General features: G+C 39.9%; 1 protein-coding gene across 1 annotated transcript in view; it reads left to right on the plus strand.

Moving 5' to 3' along the window:
* Positions 1-21,895, plus strand: part of ZFPM2 (zinc finger protein, FOG family member 2) — a 431,256-nt gene that overhangs the window by 251,088 nt on the left and 158,273 nt on the right. Inside the window, exon 5 of the mRNA XM_070748207.1 lies at positions 19,323-19,434. Coding sequence (XP_070604308.1) covers positions 19,323-19,434 — 112 coding nt within the window. The remainder of the gene's footprint in view (positions 1-19,322; positions 19,435-21,895) is intronic.

Here is a 21,895-nt window from a genome sequence, read left to right on the forward strand (position 1 = left end):
AAAATAGCAGATGCTGGGGGTTCTCTGTTTTGTTTATAAAATAAACACTCGGACTGGTTGAAATTTAGGGGGGGGGGGAAATCTATAAATAAAAGGATAATCAAAGCAATTAAAAGCAAATTCAGTTGAAATGTAGAATAAAGAAGTGGCATTAATGTCCAGCATTTGAAGGAAGCATTCCGCCCTTTTGAAGAATGAAGTGCAAGTATGACTGTGTTTAAAGTTATTCCTCGGTCAGGGCTTAGTAGCAGCTGTAGTCTTTCAAGCAGTAAACGAAGGTTTGTTTTGGCATTTTAAGAATTTACTTCCTACCTTACAGTTCCAGTAAGAGTGCCAATAAGCACCCCGTTTTGAAACTCTCCACCCATCACAGTTCTCTGAGGCCGAGATAGGACAACTGGAGCATAACTATTGAGAAGCAACCAAATTATGAATTTCTAGAGAGAGGGGGAAAGGTGAAGATAAGTGCATGAAAGTCAGCTAACATTGGTACATGGGTGGTTACAAGAGAGAAAGGGTTAAGCAGATTTTCATTTTAGATAGTTGCCATGGTAACAATCAGTGAGCTCAAGCTGTATCTTTCCTATTTGGGGAAAATGTTTAGATTTACAGAGTAGCTTAGCTTATTATATATCTGCCTTGATTGCTCGATAAAGCTTTCTGAGCAAAAGCGGAATAAGATACATTTCTATAACATTACCGAAGTAAGAAAAATTCCATGAAAACTCTGACATGACGTCCCGATTTTTGTTATGCGTTTTGAATACCCTTTCTTTTGATAGAATGCAGCTCCAAAGCGGAGTTTTGAATGGAAACTTTAAAGCTTGAATTCAAATCGATTTCATTTGGACTTCCAGAAATAGCAAGCTACTGATAGGGTGGCACAGTTTTTATTCCCACAATCCTGTGGGGTCTGGATTATATTATGCTGCCTCAAAGATTTTATGTGGGTTTGATCTACCTTGGAGAAGAATGTTCCAAGATTGTTAATCATCTTGAATGAAAATAGGCTTCTATATATTCACTCGCCCGGGACGTATACAGTATCTCGGACTCTTCAAGAAGTCATGGTCACACAAGAAGCCTCTTAGACCAGGGGGTTCTGAAAGCCTGGTTCATGGACCAGCACTGGTCTGTAGCATGTCACAAACCACTCCATGCAAAGCCTTATCTATTTTTATTTATTTATTTTATTTATTCTTTGTCCAATATACAATACATATGAAAGAGGATAGACATTAAGTAATATATATAAAGATAGGAGGTAAAAAAGAAGAGAAGTAGATGGGAAGAGAATATATATAAAGGAGAGAATATATATGATAAAAGGGATAAGGAAAGACAATTGGACAGGGGACGATAGGCACATCAGTGCACTTATGTACGTCCCTTACTGGCCTCTTAGGAATCTGGAGAGGTCAATCGTGGAGAGTTTAAGGGAGAAGTGTAGGGGATTGGGGGTTGACACTATTGAGTCCGGTAATGAGTTCCATGCTTCGACAAGGGAGCGCATGAAACCACATCCCCTCTGGTCCTCCAAAAACTTCTTTCTACTGAACCGATGCCCAAAAGGGGGATCCCTATCTTAGGCACTGTCTGAGTAAAGAGAAGAATATACAGTGATACTTCTACTTACGAATGCCTCTACTACTTATGAACTTTTCTAGATAAGAACCGGATGTTCAACATTTTTTTGCCTCTTCTCAAGAACCATTTTCCACTTACAAACCCGACCCTCTGAAACTGTAACCGGAAAAGGAAGGGAGAAGCCTCCATGGGGCCTCTCAAGGAATCTCCTGGGAGTAAACAGGGCTGGAAAAGGCAGGGAGAAGTCTCCACGGGGCCTCTCTAGGAATCTCCTGGGAGGAAACAGGGCCTCCCCCCCCCCCTGTGGTTTCCCCAATCACACACATTATTTGCTTTTACATTGATTCCTATGAGAAAAATTGCTTCTTCTTACAAACCTTTCTACTTAAGAACCTGGTCACAGAACTAATTAAGTTCATAAGTAGAGGTACTTCTGTATTACAAATTGTACTACTGAGTTTTGAAGATGGAGGAGCATGAGAACAAAGCATCTGTAGCGACTAGCATCCAAAAGTCAAAGATGGGAGCTGAGAATGTTTGATGCAAACCCCAACTCTCTTTTCTATGAGACACCTCTGTTTTGACACTTCTGCCCTTACTACCTAGCCCAGAATCCTAGACACAATTTCTTCTTTTCTTTTAAGATGTCTTGTTTTCAGCTTTCTGATGTCTACAGTGACTATTAACGTAAAGAAATGAGTCCCAGTGCATAGGTGAATTAATATCAGAAATAGGTGGAAGATTGACGCGGAACAAGAGCAGGGACGAGTTTACATTTGTTTCAGTTATAAATTATTGATTTTGTTTCAGAGGATAATAACTACTAAAGTCTCTTGAAATAATAGTTAAATTACAGTAGCGGATACATTTGTGCACCAGAGTACATGTGGTTTTTCTTCTAAGTGATCATAGTAATTACAATCTCTGTAGTTTAAAGCTTTTTCTCTGTTAAAACACTATGTTTACTCAGTATATTCTCTTACAAAATGTATCATTCCATAGAATATATTTTTTCTGTGATTGAAATTATCTTTCTGGCTAGGCTTTTTTTAAAGTGATGCCAAAATACAGTGAACACATCACCTGGTTTGAAGTTATCTAAAGGGACCTTTCATATTAAGCTGTAATGCTGATCTAAGTAAAATGAATAAAACCACAAAGGTTTTTTTTAATTCAATTCAATCACAAGTATATTTTACTCCACCCCATCAGCTCTTTCATTCATTGCTTCTTGAAAATAATCAGTTTATGAGTTCAGACATTATTTTGTGTGTGAGATTTTGAGATTGAGAGTGTTATTTGGGTATGGGGGTATCTCAAAATCTGATGTGAATTACATGACACATAGCTGACGGTAAATATATTCAATGTAGAAAAAATAATTATTTCTAAACTGAATAGGCATCTATAGTGGACTCACACCTGATTTATTTTCTTTTCATGCTGTTTTGCTCATAAGAATTCATGTGGACAAAACAAATATGAACCAAGCAAAGCTATCGTATTAACCATACACATGGCTGTAAAGTTCATTCATTTAGGAACAGTTCAGTTGTCTAAATTACACAGCCAGGCATTAAGAAATACTTCAGGCTTGATCCACACTTGCAACACAACGTGGTAGAAATAAAGTAGCCAACTGGTTGCATTTCAGTTCCAAGTCTTTTCAATGTAAGAAAAAGATTCGTAAAATATAGAGGATTTGTTTAAGTTATAATAATCTCTAATTGTTGATTGTTTATGACTGTTTTATTTCATTGATGTCGTGTATATCTGGAGAAAAGTAGAAATGAAGTCTTTAGTACTTGAATTATAAACTTTGCCAGTTTTCCATTTGTAAGAAAATTTTGGCATAGAGGACTGTTCATAAAAGAGCTGTAAAATAATGTGATTTTCTGATGTCATCCGTAACAATTGTTATTCCAATTGTTTAAGTCAGATTCACAAATAATTGAGTGTGAGTTCAGAACATCTTCCCCTGTTTACCTGCCTTTGTTGATTTGAACCTCTGCTGCTAATCTAGTTGCAATTAAGATCACTTTCATTTGGTCTTGGTTTTTGACAATGTCTTCCTGATCATTTCCTGGATATCCAAGCATCTATCAGCAGATTTGGGTCTTTTATTGCCAGAGAACTTGATTATTTTGCAGCCAGATCAATAAAAATGAAACAAATCAGAGGCGGATTCCTACCAGTTCGGACCAGTTCCCCCGAAGAGGTAGCGACCCACTGGTGATGCCATGATATCACTGAACTGGATCGGTCGATGGGCCCTGCCATCTTTTTGGGGGGAGATTTTTGGGGGGATTTATTTATATTTTTATTTTGTGCATGGGTAGAAGCTGAGTTTTCGACAGTATGCATGTGTCACCATTTTGTTTTAGGCTTTTTTTAAAAAATTGGGGGTTGCACTGCACATGTGCATGGGCACACATGCAAAGTGCCCATACACCCACGAGGCGTAGCCACGTGGCACAGCCATATGGCGTGGGAGTAAGTGAACTGGCAAGTTGGAACCCATCCCTGAAACAGATAAAAATGTGGGGAACATTTATTTTAAACATGGATTGTGATATGAAAGTGGACTAAAGAAGAAAACAAAGCAATTTTAAAGATGGATTGGCGAGGAATAAATGAAAATAAAGATGAATTGGTAGAAGATCTTAATGTAATGATTAACATGAATATGTCAAAAACAGATTTTATCATATCGGTGATTGATTGGGTGATATAGTTGGATACACAACTTGCTTGAGAATCGTACTCAGAGAATACTTATAAGTGGTTCTTCATCTAGGTGGAGGGGGCTATTATGTAAAGTGTTTGGATGTGAGTCCTTGCACTTGCCTTGCCTAGTAGTACCTTCATCTTCTCAAAACAATGAAATGATCTTTTCATTTCTTTTTATTTGGAAAAGATTACACATCCGTGATTTTTTTACTAATTTTTTTTTTACTCTCTTCATTTTACTACAGAAGATCGGAATTGCTCCAAATGTTCATATGAAGAAAGTCTAGGGGAAAAAAACAACAATTGGATACCGGTATCACTAGGCAGAAGAGATGCCTCTTTGCAGAACTAGTGGTGGCTGCTCCTCCTCCTACAAGCCTCGCTATAAACCTCGGGGTTTGCCTTACGGGGAGAAAGAAAGGTCCTGGTGGGAGGGAACCCACTTTGAAGAGGCAGCAGCAGCTTCTTCTCCTGCCAGCCTCACTATAAACTAGGGGTTTGCCTTACTGATGGGAGGAAGAAAGGTCCTGGTGTTGGAGGGACTTCCGTAGTGCCAGCAATTGCAGCCACACTCTGGAGAAGCCCTGTTGGAGTGTCAATCAGTGTGTGCATGGCAGCGGCCAGTGCAAGAGAAATAGGATGCCAGATGCTCAGCACTGGAGTTCTGGCAAACTTTGCACTAGCAAGTCCCGTGCTACACCGGCATACCAGAAATTGCCTGACATCCAGCTTCTCTTGCGTTGGCTTATGCCACACACACAGCTGATCGGCAAACCAATGGGGCTTTCCTGGACTGTGGCTGCAATCATTAGAACTACGGGCATCTCCCTCACAGGAACTTTCCACACACACACCCAGGAGAGCAAACCCTGAGATTTACAGCGAGGCTGGCAGAGAAGGAGGAAGAGCCGCCACTGCCTCTCCAAAAAGAGGCTTCCTCCCACCAACCAGGATCTTTCTCTCCCCCTGTAAGACAAACACCAAGATTTACAGTGAACTTGGCAAGAGGAGCAGCCGCTGCTGTCTCTACAAAGAGGCAAGCGGCAAAGGCAAAAAGCACTTGGAAGCAGTCGGTGGAGCACAATGTTACTTAACCATCTCAGAGAGATCTCGCCTGTTGAAATTTTTCAAGCCAAAGGTGCCCAGGAAGCACATACATACCCGGGAAGGGAAAACTTCCTTGCTTCTTGCTCTTCTCTGAACCTACATCGCCAGATGGATGGCGCTTTTCTGAGCTGCCTTACAAATCAGCAGAGATTGTCTTCCGTCTCTCCCTCATTGGTTGCTGTATATCCATGGGAAGAATGGTGTGTTGTCCATGGGCAGGGCACCACCAGCAGCAGGCTGTGGGGACTCACTCTCCTGCAGTCCTGCTGGCTGGCATGGGTAGCTGGCTGGATACTGCCTGGATCATGAGGTTGGCAGGAAGAGCCGCCGCTGCTTCTGCAAAGGCTGGTGATTTGCGCCAGCAAAGGTTGGTTCAAAATAGGGTGCGGGGGAACATGCATGATGCACATGCACATGTGCAGCATGGTACATATGTGCAGTGCATGCGTGTGGTGTGCACATGCATGTGCAGGGGGCACATATTGTATTATGGGTGCTGGCATGCCGGAATGCTGTTGCATGCACGCGCACATACTTTTTGCACACAGCTACAAAAATATTTGCCATCACTAATCTAGAAGATTTATTTCAGAGTATAGTAGTACCTCTACATAAAAACTTAATTTGTTCTGTGACCAGGCTCTTAAGTAGAAAAGTTTGTAAGAAGAAGCCATTTTTTCCCATAGAAATCAATATAAAAACAAATAATGCATGCGATTGGGAAAACTACAGGGAGAGTGAAGGCCCTGTTTCCTCCCAGGAGATTCCTAGAGAGGCCCCACGGAGGCTTCTCCCTACCTTTTCCAGCCCTGTTTCCTCCCAGGAGATTCCTAGAGAGGCCCCATGGAAGCTTCTCCCCGCTTTTTCCGACCCTGTTTCATCCGAGGAGATTCCTAGAGAGACCCCACAGAGGCTTCTCACTACTTTTCTGGTTACAGTTTTGGAGGCTCAGGTTTGTAAGTGGAAAATGGTTCTTGAAACAAGGCAAAAAAATCTTGAACACCCAGTTCTTATCTAGAAAGGTTCGTAAATAGAGGAGTTTGTAGGTAGAGGTACCACTGTATTTTATGAAACAGCCAAGAGATTTTTGATCTCATCAGAGTTTCCCGACTGAAAATTTCTCCATTGACACCATCAAGTTGAATTCTGCTGCAAATACTTAATTGTTTTACAACAAGGACAACAACCTTAAAGTAACAAATCTCGGATTTTTCACTGACATGTTCTGTCTAACCAAGTTACCGCCCGTATCGTCCTGTCTTGATTTATATTGCAGGGACAGCTGGAAGTTTTGATTATTTGCAGTAGTTTAGAATCCTTAATATGTTAAAAAAAAAACCACCATTGCAAATTGCATTGGCAGTTATAAAGGTACAGTTTGCATATACATTTCTTTTCACCCTCCCTTTCTTCAAATTGCCTTTGTTATAAGCTTGTGGAAGTCTGTCAAGTGTAGGAACGGTGTGTTGTTTTTCTAGTGATCATCTCCTGGGGTAAACAGTTGGGTTTCTCTAGTTGCAGGGAAGCCCAGCTGTCATATGGGATTCCATCTGTGAATAGTCATTTCTATTTTCCATTCGTTACTTCTCCCTGTTTCCTCCACCCCAAGTCTGGCAGCAATTTATTCAAGCATTATGCATTCCCGTGTGCTTTTCTTTCTTTTTTCTTTCCTTTTTTTTGTAAATACTAATGAATAAATAATGAAGAAGATTTTAGAATATACAAATCAGCAGTTTTTAAACTATGTTTTCTTTTTCAGGCATAGCCAAATATAGAATTATCTTTCGTGGCAAAACAGATATAGAAGGAGGAAAACAAAGTGTTCCTCTCTGAACCATAAGAAAGGGAGGGTACTGAAGACTAACAGACAGAAGGGCGAAGGAATAATCAAATCTTAGTTTGATGCCTGAATATTATGAATAGTTTCACTGAGATTGCTTGGTGCATAAGGACAATAGCTTTTTATATGTGTCTTATCCTGAAAGCTCAGCTAAACAATTTGCTAATGAGTACACTTCTAAAAATGATGCTCTGGAATAAGATTTTTAAAAATAAAATATTAGAATAGCAAGACTTCTGCATACTAGTAATTCCAATAGTTGAAATGCATTGATTATTGCGATTCAATAAGTTTGATTTCTAAATACAGTGATACCTCATCTTACAAATGCCTCGTCATACAAACTTTTCAAGATACAAACCCGGGGTTAAAGATTTTTTTGCCTCTTCTTACAAACTATTTTCACCTTACAAACCCACCGCCACCGCTGGGATGACCCGCCTCCGGACTTCCATTGCCACGAAGCGCCCGTTTTTGCACTGCTGGGATTCCCCTGAGGCTCCTCTCCATGGGAAACCCCACAGAGGTCCGGAGATGGGGTTTCGAGGACTTCGGTGTTTTTGCGATGCTGCAATTTCACTGATGCTCCCTTCGCTGGGAAACCCCACCTCCGGACTTCCATTGCCAGCAAAGCACTCGTTTTTGTGATGCTGGGATTCCCCTGCAGCATGGCAAAAACACAGAAGTCTGGAGGTGGGGTTTCCCATGGAGGGCAGCCTCAGGTGAATCCTAGCAGTGCAAAAAGGGGCGCAAAAGGGGTGAATTTTGGGCTTGCACTCATTAATTGCTTTTCCATTGATTCCTATGGGAAACATTGTTTCATCTTACAAACTTTTCTCCTTAAGAACCTCATCCCGGAACCAATTAAGTTTGTAAGACAAGGTATCACTGTACCAGTCTTTTGTTTTCTGTCTACACCAGTGCTGGATGTAGAGACCTTAATCTCTTCAATTGCCTTCAAAAATATCATTAGATGGTAATTTTCAGTAGGTCAGGTAACAGGTAAGCATGGGTGAAATTCAAATTTTTTTCCTACCGGTTCTGTGGTTGTGGCTTGGTGAGTGTGGCTTGATGGTGGTGGGGATCTTGTGACTGAGTGAGCATGGCCAACTTGATGTCACTCACCCCAAGGTGGGGCATCACTACCCCACCAAGCCACACCCACCAAGTCACGCCCACAGAACCAAGAGAAAAGTTTGGCAAAGTCTTCCACCATTCAACTTGGCTGCTTCTCACCTCCTTCATGTTTGCTATGTGTTTATGAGCTCAAGAAGGAGAAGAAAAGCAGCCATATTGCAGCAGCAGAGAGAAGCCAAACCTTTCTCCTTCCCTTATTGGTGGAGCTGTTCAGAAGGCATATCCTGTGGCCACCTGTCCCTCTCCCCTCATCGAAATATCTTAAAGACTGTGGTTGGCAGCAATTATTTTCGGCTGCCTTCTGAGCAGTGCCACTATGACACGGTCCCTCCAACTCTGCCATTATCCTCGCCGGGTGTGGCCACGAGCTCCAACGGCAAGCAATGGCACCTGTGCAAACAGGGTGGTAACAGCAGTGACAGTCATGGGATTGTCCTGTGACAATCACCATTGCCCTGTTTGCACCGGCCGTGCATGTGTATCCCATTGCCTGCTGGTGCAGCTTTCAGCCAGAAGAGCCAGGAGAACGGCAGCAGCTGGAGGGACTGCATCACAGCGGAGCTGGTAGCCAAAATTGACCGCCGGCAGCTGGAGACTTCTTGGTGCGAAAGGTGGCCGAGCCTCATCATGTTTTCCCCCACAAGTCATGAAGGTAGGTGAGCAAGGCAGAGGGTGAGTAGTTGATGAGCAGGTGGTGGCTCCAGGGCAAGGCTGGAACCAGGAAATGCATTCCCCAACCCTGCAAAGGCAGGCAGCGAGCCGATGTTGTTTCTGGGGCATCAGGGAATGGCGCATGCCTAGGCCCCAGCCTCTGACCCAAGGCAAAGGGCAAGCGGATGGAATGCATTTCTTATCTTTGGTGAGCTGAGCTGAGCAGGTGACACAACAGGAAAGACAATTAGCTGGGCCACGTGGTGAAGGGAACATACTGTATTTTGGAGTATAAGATGCACCTTTTTCCTCCCTAAAAGAGGCTGAAAATTCAGGTGTATCTTTTACTCTGAATATAGCTTTTCTTTCAGTCCTAACTATGTGCTCTTACCTTGCAGGTTCTTTCATTGTTCCTCTTTGCAAAGATTGTTTTCAAAGCCCTAAGTCTTTGCAGGGGTTTTTTCATTGCTCTAACTTGCTCCAAATGTTTCTTTCCAGCCCTAGCCAAGTGCTAACAATGTTCCCAGCTCTTACTCACTTGCAAGTTCTTTCATTGTTACTCTCTGTCAAGAATGTTTTCCAAACCTTGTCTTTGTAGTGGGTTGGTTTTTTTGCTCTACTTGCTCCAAATGTTTTTTCCCAGCCCTAACCAGGTGCTAACAATGTTCCATTTCTTACGGCTTGCAAGCTCTTTCATTGTTACTCTCTATGAATAAGATTTTTTTAAAACCTTAATCAGGGGATAAAATAATATGCTGAAGCTGTCCAGACTAAGGATGGTAGCCAGATGAATATCTGGTAAGCAGATTCTTTTCCCTATTTTCCTCCCCAAAAACTAAGGTGCGACTTATACTCCGGTGCGTCTTATACTCTGTATGGTATATAGGGTGGGCAGGACAAGTGGCTTGCGAGCAAACGAGCAGCTGGAATGGACAAACGGCGGGCTGGCCTGGCCTGGGCCAACTAGGGGTGGTTTTTACCAGTTTGGAGAATCTATTCAAACCATCCCTACCGGTTTGCTCAAACTGGTCAAATTTAACCCCCACAAGTAAAAATATAAAAGCATTGAAATATATAACATTTGTTGTTTTTCATTCATTCTAATTATTTGTAAGCTTACTATTTTAATTACTTCTAAGTTAAATCAAATTTAGGTTTTTTTCTGGCTCCAAGTTATGTTTTATTTATTTGTTTGTTTGTTTGTTTGTTTGTTTGTTTGTTTGTTGATTGATTGATTGATTGATTGATTGATTGGATTTGTATGCCGCTACTCTCCGGAGACTCGGAGCGGCTAACAGCAACAATAAAACAGTGTACAATAGTAATCTAATACTAAAAACAATTAAAAACCCATTAGTATAAAAACCAGACATACATATATACATACCATGCATAGAATTGTAAAGGCCTAGGGGGAAAGAGGATCTCAATTCCCCCATGCCTGATGGCAGAGGTGGGTTTTAAGTAGCTTACGAAAGGCAAGGAGGGTGGGGGCAATTCTAATCTCTGGGGGGAGTTGGTTCCAGAGGGCCGGGGCCGCCACAGAGAAGGCTCTTCCCCTGGGTCCTGCCAAGCGACATTGTTTAGTTGATGGGACCCAGAGAAGATCCACTCTGTGGGACCTAACTGGTCTCTGGGATTCGTGCAGTAGAAGGCAGTCCCTGAGATAATCTGGTCTGGTGCCATGAAGGGCTTTATAGGTCATAACCAACACTTTGAATTGTGATCAGAAACTGATCGGCAACCAATGCAGACTGAGGAGTGTTGGTGTAACATGGGCATATTTGGGAAAGCCCATGATTGCTCTCGCAGCTGCATTCTGCACGATCTGAAGTTTCCGAACATTTTTCAAAGGTAGCCTTTTAACATTGCCTGAAATACAGTAGTCCCTCGCTATACCGCACTTCACCTACTGCGGCTTCACTTCATCGCGGGTTTTCAAGAAATATTAATGAGAAAAATAATTCGCGGATCTTCGCTGGTTCACGGGTTTCTGAGGAAGTCGATCGGCAGATTTAAACAGCCCGCAGAACTCGATCGGCAGGTTTTTCAAAAAATATATATCTAAAATTGTAAATACTGTATTTAAATACTGTATCTAAAATAAATACTGTGTGGGAAGGGTTTATAAACACTTAAAACAATGAAAACTTACCAAACAATTACAATATAAATACTTAAATAAGTACTATCAGTCGATAAATTCCCCATCACGGATTTCACCTATCGCGGCCAGGTCTGGAACGTAACACCAGTGATAGGTGAGATCTTACTGTATTCATACCAATTTTTTTTACACCAGTAAGACTGATTTCTGCTTCCGAGGAGGCTATTTTGAAAAGGGAAAATGAATAACTGTGTTCTTATCAGGATATGGAATTTTAATTGATTCTGTGAAGAATAAACTGCTACAATTTCCTTAATGTCAGGATTACATTTGGGACAATGTAGCTACATCTACTGGCTGTGGTTAAGTGTGAGTACTTGGTTCCTACTTGAATGGGAAACCTAGAAGAGACAAAGTCCATAGGAAATGAAAGAGAAAAATATGGGAGAAGATAATGGCAAACTCATTGATATTGCTGCAAGAAAGTTGTGATGATGCACCCAAAGAATCATCAGTAATACGATGTGCAATTTATCTAAGATGACTGAATTATGAACAATTTCTTTGAATCTAAAAAGCAAAAGAATGGTCAATGGCTATTTTTTTTAATCTCTATTAACCTTCTGAGCCTTCATAAGTAGCCCTTGAGGGTTACCGCACAGGTTTGCTTATTTGACTTATTTGAAAGGCTGGTAAAAAGCAGGTATCTGCTTAACTTCTTTTATCCTCATTAGCAGTTTCTAATTGCTCCCTAAGAGATTCACTTTTGGCCTCATCTGCCTTGTTCCCATTGGCCTGATCCAGAAATTTGAATAATTGAAAAATACTGAAATATTTTCTGGTTTTGTTACATGAAGCACTAAAGATCAGAGATTTGTTACCTTAGATTAAAATTTAGAAGACATGTGTCACATTGATGTTCTTTTGTAAATATTTGATATCACTTTCTGGGTGTTTTTTAAAAAATCTGTTCTGATTTCATTAAGGTTAGAATAAAATAGAAAATTTAAATTAGAGGTTGTTAACTCATATTTTTAAAAAGTTTTCCCTTTTTATTTTAAGGATTTTGCATTCAAAGTTATTACAGGAAAGGTTACACTGAAAAATACAGTAGAAGGTTGTAGACAAAAGAAGATTTAAGTGATACAATTAATTATTATTTTTTTAAAAAACTTGAATTAATAGTAAAGAACTGCAGATACCTGAAGGTGGGAGAAACATCTGAAATTGAGACATGGCAAATTGATCAAGAGATGCCTTCCTTCCTTCCTTCCTTCCTTCCTTCCTTCCTTCCTTCCTTCCTTCCTTCCTTCCTTCCTTCTATACATCCATCTATCTATCCATCCATCCATCTATTTTTTTTAAGCTGGTCAACACCTAAATGACTCAAGTAGCTTTACAAGAAAATGTATTATGTGTATATTTGTGTAAAAATAGAGTAAAACGTTATTTTCTTAATCATATTGCTGAACCTGACAATAAATTGTCCAGGTTAGGTTGTCTGTAGTCTTGATCTCCTTTGAAAAGAACAGATCCTAACATAAAGATAATTCCAGCAGCAAATGTCACAATGAGTGCTAAAAATGACCAGCTAACCTTTACCACAATAAGATGAAAGAATAGCCCATATCCCCAGGATATTACATTAGTGCTCAAACTTTTATTTCCCCACAGCCCAAATAATACAGAGTTTTGCTCCATGTAGGGAACACCAGAAGAAGCAGCATATTACATTTTCTAAAGGTAGAAAATACATGAAGATTGATAAATTGGGGGGGGGGGGGGGGGGATCTTACTTGCTGATTAGCCCTCCCAGTCCCAAAGTCAAAACCAGCATGATCTTAAATCCTAAAATCTTTAATTGTGGTCAGGTGGTAGGGAAAGCAAGTAGAATGCTTGGCTGCATAGCTAGAGGTATAACAAGCAGGAAGAGGGAGATTGTGATCCCGCTGTATAGAGCACTGGTGAGACCACATTTGGAATATTGTATTCAGTTCTGGAAACCTCACCTACAAAAAGATATTGACAAAATTGAACGGGTCCAAAGACGGGCTACAAAAATGGTGGAAGGTCTTAAGCATAAAACTTATCAGGAAAGACTTAATGAACTCAATCTGTATAATCTGGAGCACAGAAGGGAAAGAGGGGACATGATCGAAAGAGGGGACATAATCTGGAGCACAGAAGGGAAAGAGGGGACATGATCGAAACATTTAAATATGTTAAAGGGTTAAATAAGGTTCAGGAGGGAAGTGTTTTTAATAGGAAAGTGAACACAAGAACAAGGGGTCACAATCTGAGATTAGTTGGGGGAAAGAATAGAAGCAACGTGAGAAAATATTATTTTACTGAAAGAGTAATAGATGCTTGGAACAAACTTCCAGCAGACATGGTTGGCAAATTCACAGTAACTGAATTTAAACATGCCTGGGATAAACATATAACCATCCTAGGATAAAATACAGGAAATAGTGTAAGGGCAGACTAGATGGACCATGAGGTCTTTTTCTGCTGTCAATCTTCTATATTTCTTTGTTTTTCTTTCTTTATCCACTCAATCCAACCTATCTTTGAAAGTCATCGGACAGGTTGAAATTTAACTTCTAAGGACTGACTTTTGCCTTCTGCACCATCCTGCCTTTTTATGCACACTAAATAATAATACAGTGATACCTGTCTTACAAACTTAATTGGTTCCGGGACGAGGTTCTTAAGGTGAAAAGTTTGTAAGATGAAACAATGTTTCCCATAGGAATCAATGGAAAAGCGATTAATGTGTGCAAGCCCAAACTTCACCCCTTTTACCAGCCGAAGTGCCCGTTTTTGCGCTGCTGGGATTCCCTTGAGGCTCCCCTCCATGGGAAACCCCACCTCCGGCCTTTTGTGTTTTTGCGATGCTGCAAGGGATCCCAGCAGGGGAATCCCAGCAGCGCAAAAACGAGCGCTTTGCTGGCAACGGAAGTCCGGAGGTGGGGTTTCCCAGCGAGGGGAGCAACAGTGAAATCACAGCATCACAAAAACACCAAAGTCCTTGAAACCCCACCTCCGGACCTCTGTCCTTTTGCAATGCTGTGATTTCACTAAGGCTCCCCTCGCTGGGAAACCCCACCTCCGGACTTCCGTTGCCAGAAAAGCGACCATTTTTGCACTGCTGGGATTCCCCTGCAACATCATAAAAACATGGAAGTCTGGAGGTGGGGTTTCCCATGGAGGGGAGCCTCAGGGGAATCCCAGCAGCGCAAAAACAGGTGCTTTGCTGGCAACGGAAGTCCGGAAGCAGGGCATCCCAGCGGCGGCGGTGGGTTTGTAAATTGAAAATAGTTTGTAAAAAGAGGGAAAAAAATCTTAAACCCCAGGTTTATAACTCGAAAAGTTTGTATGACGAGGCGTTTGCAAGACGAGGTATCACTGTAATAATAACAGTAACAATAACAGAGTTGGAAGGGACATTTATTTATTTATTTATTTATTTATTTATTTATTGGATTTGTATGCCGCCCCTCTCCAGAGACTCGGGGCGGCTAAGAGCGACAATAAAACAGTGTACAATAGTAATTTGGTATTGATGATTAAAAATCAATTAATATAAAAACCAAACATACATACATACATACCATGCATAGAATTGTAAAGGCCTAGGGGGAAAGAGGATCTCAATTCCCCCATGCCTGGCGGCAGAGGTGGGTTTTAAGTTGTTTACGAAAGGCAAGGAGGGTGGGGGCAGTTCTAATCTCTGGGGGGAGTTGGTTCCAGAGGGCTGGGACCGCCACAGAGAAGGCTCTTCCCCTGGGTCCCGCCAGGCGACATTGCTTAGTTGACGGGACCCGGAGAAGATCCACTCTGTGGGACCTAACTGGTCGCTGGGATTCGTGCAGAAGGCGGTCCCCGAGGTAATCTGGTCCGGTGCCATGAAGGGCTTTATAGGTCATAACCATATAGGTCTTCTAGTCAGAAAATGGTGAGCATATATGGAAATAAAACTTAAAGGAGTCTTTCCTTAAACAAAGCATGATATTTTTTTAAATATGCAAATTTCTCTCTTTGGGCACAAAGACCTCTGACCTCTGTATAGGCATCAGGGAGGGCATATTCCTAGTAAATGCTCAGTTCTGTTCAGTTATCCTGACTCCACTGTGATGCAAGGGATTACAGGGTCATTAAAATAAGAAAAACATGTCTAATTATAATATATTCTATATCGTTGTTTTCTGTGTGCCTCTTTGTGTATGCTTTTGTCTTGGATACACATTTTTGTAGTTAGTAAATCTTTGCAAATATTGTGAAAGAGAAGGACGAAAGGAAGCCAAAAGTGATTTCTAAACAGCTGCTGGAACTTTGAAAAAGATGCTAGAGGGGAATCCAGTGAAAGGTTAAAATCCAGTGAAAGGTTAAAAAAAGGCAAAGAGGTGACCACATAGAAGTCCCACCATTATTTTACATGGGTTGCATGCATAAACCATTTTAAAAGTGCAGGGTTTAGGTTACATGTTTGCAGCGAGCTCTTTAACAATTCGGAAATTCACATTTCATTTGCATTCCTGCATGCTTTTTTTAAGGCGCTGCAAAGTCCTCGATTATTTTACTGCAAAATTCTGAGCGCAATTGCCCGAAACTAACTGTGTTCTAATTAGTGTATTGATTTAGGAAGTGCAAATGTGTTAAATTAGTTTACAAAAGTAAAATGAAACTCATTCATTTCAACTGTGATAACACATTTGCACATACGTGGATTTGTTCCCTCCTTTTAAATGAATACATCAAGACTTATGTATTAGAATTCTGTTACTAAAGAAATTATTAATCATGGAAGTCTGATATATAAACCTCTGGTAACGTGAGCTTTTTATCAACAGACTCATAATGGTAAAACATTTCCTTTCTTTCCCTTGCCACAAGTGAATGTTAAAATGTTAAATTCCAGTAATGCTGAAAATATGATAATACTAGCTTTATTTTAATGCCCAGGGAGAGAATATTATATTGGACATTATAAAAGATAGAAATGCTGTATTTATCAGGAAGGAGAGGACTCTGAATTTAAGATGACCCCCTCCGTTCAAAAGAATTGGCAGCTTCTCTTACTATATTCTCAGTGAATTTAGGATGATCCTCCCACTTTTAAAATAAAAGATTAGAAGCTAAAACTTGCTTTTCTTTTGAATGAATGCAGAAGAGAGATTTTAGAATCTCGTTTCTTAAGTGCAGGATGGCAAGCCTTCTTTTACATTGCTTCCAAGCTGGAGCATCTTTAGAGGAAGGTCAAAAGTTGAGATGGCGTCAATGACTATGTACAGTCAAAGCCGTGAGCAACCAACACTCTGTAACAGTGATGGCGAACCTTTTTTGGTTCATGTGCCAAAAGGGGATGTCCTTACCCATTCCCTCCCCCCAAACATGTGCACCCACCGCGTTGACCCTGCACATATGCACAGCTCCCACCCTACCCCCTGACAATGCGCACAGGCCTCACTGAAGCTTGGGTTGGTGAAAAAATGGGCAAACTGGAAGTTTGGAAAAACAGACTTCCGGTTGGCCCATTGTGCTGTTTTTCGCACTCCAGAGGCTTCAACTTCCTGAAGCCCTGGGGTGTGAAAAATAGCACAAAGAGCAAAATGAAAGTTTGTTCTTCAGAACTTGTTTTTCCCGTTGGGCCATTTTTCACACTGCAGGTGTTCCGGGAAACTTCCCTGAAGCCTCTGCAGCATGCAAATGGCCTTCCACAAGGCTGAAAATCATCTGGGCAGCGTGCACATACGTGCTGGAGCTGACACAGGGCAATGCCTCGCATGGCCTCTAATATGGCTCAGCGTGCCATATCGAAATTCATTGGTTTGGCAATGGACCAGGACCGCCTTCTGCCGCACGAATCACCGCGACCGATTAGGTCCCACAGAGTTGGCCTTCTCTGGATCCCATCAACTAAACAATGTCAGAAGGCTCGTCCCAGGGGAAGAGCCTTCTCTGTGGCGGCCCCGACTCTCTGGAACCAGCTCCCCCCAGAGATTAGAACTTCCCCCACCCTCCTTGCCTTCCGTAAACTCCTTAAAACCCACCTTTGCCGCCAGGCATGGGGGAATTGAGATATCTCCCCCAGGCCTATACAATTTATGTATGGTATGTTTGTTTGTATGTATGTCTGCTTAATAGTGGATTTTTAAAATGTTTTTAAATTATTAGATTTGTTATGAATGTTCTATTGCTGTTGTGAGCCGCCCCGAGTCTACGGAGAGGGGCAGCATACGAATGAATGAATGAATGAATGAATGAATGAATGAATGAATGAATGAATGAATGAATGAATAAATAAATAAATAAATAAATAAATAGCAGGTGTTGTGTCCCCAGGTCATGTGATCACCATTTGCAACCTTTCCAGCCTGCTACTGACCAGCAAAGTCAATGTCAGGAACCAACACTTAACACTTAACAATTGCTGTGATTTGTTTAGGAACTATGGCTAAAAATCTTGTAGTATTGGGAATTGAGATATCTCCCCCCAGGCCTATACAATTTATGTATGGTATGTTTGTTTGTTTGTATGTATGTCTGCTTAATAGTGGATTTTTAAAATGTTTTTAAATTATTAGATTTGTTATGAATGTTCTATTGCTGTTGTGAGCCGCCCCGAGTCTACGGAGAGGGGCAGCATACGAATGAATGAATGAATGAATGAATGAATGAATGAATGAATGAATGAATGAATGAATGAATGAATGAATGAATAAATAAATAAATAAATAAATAGCAGGTGTTGTGTCCCCAGGTCATGTGATCACCATTTGCAACCTTTCCAGCCTGCTACTGACCAGCAAAGTCAATGTCAGGAACCAACACCAACACTTAACAATTGCTGTGATTTGTTTAGGAACTATGGCTAAAAATCTTGTAGTATTGGGCATGATTCACTTAAAACTGCTTTGCTTAGCAATAGCAATTCTGATCCCAACTGTGGTTGCAACTTGAGGACTCGTTGTAATAATAAAAGTTCCAACTAGCAAAAAGTGAGTAGGTGAGTAGCATTAGGGCAGAAATACGATTAGCATCTCACCGCTCATCCATGTTTGCTGGTGCAGTGGCCTCACTGCTTTAACTCTATGCTTCTGACTTCTAGATCAGGGATAGAAATTACAACAGTATTTCTAAGACAAGTCTGGAGCTTCTGGAAAAACACTCCCTCTATATTAATTTTTTTTTAAAGCCCGTTAGATTATTTCCAAGAAAGTCTTTTCATTGTACTTTGCACTTTGAGTTATAGTTTCAAGATGTTTGATATGCAGAACAAGGAATGATTAATGATAACTGTCTAAATAGCATTTTACTAGCAATCGTTGTTTAAAAAAAAGTAAGCCTTGCTAAATTCTAGATCAGTTCATTGCTTGCATTTAGATTTAGCGGTGAACTTTAGCCAAAGTAATTTGAATGTTTCTGTCCTAACTTGCACTATGGAAAATATGTTTTAGAAATGCTTTTTAAACTGACATGTGTGTTTCTTAGTCTTTTGTAAATCACGGTATGTATCATGCATTTTTCTCCTATTCGCTCACCCAAATTCATTTCGTCTGCTAATCTTCCTTTTCCTTTTGGAACTCATAATCATTATTATTTCAGCAACAATAAGGCAAGCACATCAACAGCCATCAAATAAAGAAAGAAAGGGTGGGGAAGGAGGGGGAATACATTACCCATTCAGAATAATTTCCCACCAAACATAAATGTTACTCAGGCTTTGAAATGGATACTGATTCTTTAAATTCTTTCCTGTCTGTTTCAGGAAATAGAGATCCCGTTGATAACGAAGTACAATGTGCCTAAAGTTCATTTCTAAACACTTGGCTTTTTGCTGTGAAAGTCACCTACACTCCCTTTATAATTCAAAGCCACTAGAGATGTGTCTAATCTCGGAGATCTGATCCAGTGCTATCATTCAGAAAAATCCTCAATAATAATTCTGCCATTCATTTTTTTAAAATCAAAGCACTAACCCTCTTCCTTCTTCTTGTTCTCCTCCCGCTGTTCTTCCTCTTGCCCTTCTCCATCAGTAAGGGAATACGGTTTCTCGATCAGATGAGTTGGCAAATAAAATTATTGCTACTGATTTTGTTTAAATTCTTAATCAACAGAAGCTTACTGGGCTATGTTTGTTGCCTTTTTTTTCCTCCTCAGAAGCCAAAGGCACCACTCCCTATGGCGTTGACCGCTGGCCCCAAGTGGTTGCTGGATATGACTTGGCAAGGAGTAGAAGACAACAAAAACAACTGCATTGTGTACAGCAAAGGTAAATCCAAGCTAATTTTTCCTTCCTCTTTCTCCGTAAGAAATTTACCCAGTGGTGGAGAAACATCCTAGTTGATAATAGACAGCGAACACAGACAGCAAAGATGAGTAACTCACGTTTATTTATTTCCACCTTAAGAACGAGAGAAGTGTTTTGTTCATGAGTATGAAACAGAGGCATGTATCATTCAGCGTTCAAACAGAATATTTTAAAGGTATAGATCTTTCTTCTACCTGATGCATTTCTGATATAAAAAGCTTGCCTACTTCACTTGCAATATGAGCAGCTATCCTGGTACTTCCCAGATCTTTGATTTCAAGTGTAGCACCAGCTTTTTCATTTTTCTTTTTCTAATCTAAGATAAATTCACTGCATTGTATTAAGCCCTGAATCTATTGTGAACATTCCTTTGAGTTTTTAAAAGAGGCTCACCCAATTGCAAATTTCCACCTAATAGAAATAAAGAAAAAATATCACTGCTTGTGACAAGTAAATAAAAATCCATTAGAAACAACCATGTTGTTTTGGGAAAAAGTGATTGTGAGAACTGTGATTTCGATGGTTCTGAAAACTGAAAGATTGGATTGATTTAGGGATCAGATTCCAGTTTTGGCTTGCTGAGTATATGAGTTATCACATGTAAAGGTTACTAAACAAAAGAGGTCCTGTGGATTAAAACTCATACTGTTTTGAATGTTTAAGTGTAACTGGGTAAATTTCCAAAATGAATGGTCAGAAGAAGAATGAGATTTTAAGCAGATATACAAAATGTTAGCTATAATTTTACAATTGCATTGTAATCTCAAAGGTATTTCAGAATGCTGAGATTCTGGACATTGAGATTTACGTGGGAATGAATAAATAACAGGAATTGTGAGTTAACATGCTATTGGGGAAAAGACCATTTGGACCAAAAGCAAAGCATTGATAAACAATGGTATAAAACACTGGCAATTAATCTTCACTAAGTTGAATTTTATTTCCACTCTTATCAGATTTGTTGCGGTCATGTTTGAGAAAAAAATGCAGATTTAATATGAACTATATAATATGGTGCTTGACACTTGAATGAATAGTGAATTTATGCATGACAAGGGTAATTGGACAAGATGTTCTCCAGTATTGTGTCTAAACTATCTTATTCTATATTTCTAATATATTTGTTCTTTCTTCCCTAACTTTTTAATATTTTCAATTAGGCTTATATTTCAAGTGCTATAAATTTACAGTCTCAGTGTTACTTCTGAAAATGACAACTTATTTAATATTTTTAAGTGATTTTTAAAAAAACACTCCTAACCAAAACCTCTACAGAGATGAAAGTTTTGTTTATTGTAACAACCGTGTGACTATTTCAGTATACAATGTCTAGGCAAATAAGGACCTATATTCCCATATTAATATTCAAAGCCAATTATAATATCAAGAACTAGAAACAATTATATCTTGTTTTTATAAACATTGTAAAAGAAGGTTGGTTTTAGACTGGAATAAGCTTTCAAAAATCGAAACATTGAAAACGGAATTTACATAAGTAGTTGTTCATCAGAATCTTATGTATTTTTTATATAATTATATAAAACACATGCACACAGTTTGTAACCTGGAAATATTTAATTAAGGGAACAATCTCAAACACAAAAAAGAAGAATATATATATTTCTCAAGTCTACTATTAGACATTACTTTAACAGTAGAAAACCACAACGAAAAAAATACAATAACACAATATTAGCACATATTTTATTTTAGTTTGCATCTTTATATTTCTAAATCAGTTATTGATGACAGTTTATACAAAACTTTTGCTACAACAGTGTAAAATAAAATTTAAGGCATGTAGTGTTCACAGATGAAAATTTTCATTAGCAGATTTCTGGATTTTTTCCTCTCTTATAGCTATGTAGTCCTGTTTGGTTTGTTTTTTTTATACTGTCGCTTCTTTAAATCTGATTCAGCAGTAATAATAGAGAGCCAGGGTGGCGCAGCAGGTAGAGTGCTGTACTGCAGGCCACTGAAGCTGACTATAGATCTGAAGGTCAGCGGTTCAAATCTCATCGCCGGCTCAAGGCTGACTCAGCCTTCCATCCTTCCGAGGTGGGTAAAATGAGGACCCGGATTGTGGGGGCAATAGCCTAGCTCTGTTTAAAAGTGCTATTGCTAACATGTTGTAAGCCGCCCTGAGTCTAAGGAGAAGGGCGGCATAAAAATCGAATGAATGAATGAATGAATGAATGAATGAATGAATGAATAAATAAGGCTGTCAATTTCTCAATATACTGTATCTCTAGGCAGATAATGTCATAAAATCACTCTTAGATTGTACCACTTAAGGTTGATGAAATGTTTTATTATTAATCCTTTCTGAGTAAAACCTCAGCATTATTATATGTACAATGTTTTTTATTTGGTTAAAATGCAGCCTGAAGCAATATTAATTAGGACGTTTTACTAATTGATA

This window comes from Erythrolamprus reginae, chromosome 3 (genome assembly GCF_031021105.1).
Source record: "Erythrolamprus reginae isolate rEryReg1 chromosome 3, rEryReg1.hap1, whole genome shotgun sequence".
Taxonomy (NCBI): domain Eukaryota; kingdom Metazoa; phylum Chordata; class Lepidosauria; order Squamata; family Dipsadidae; genus Erythrolamprus; species Erythrolamprus reginae.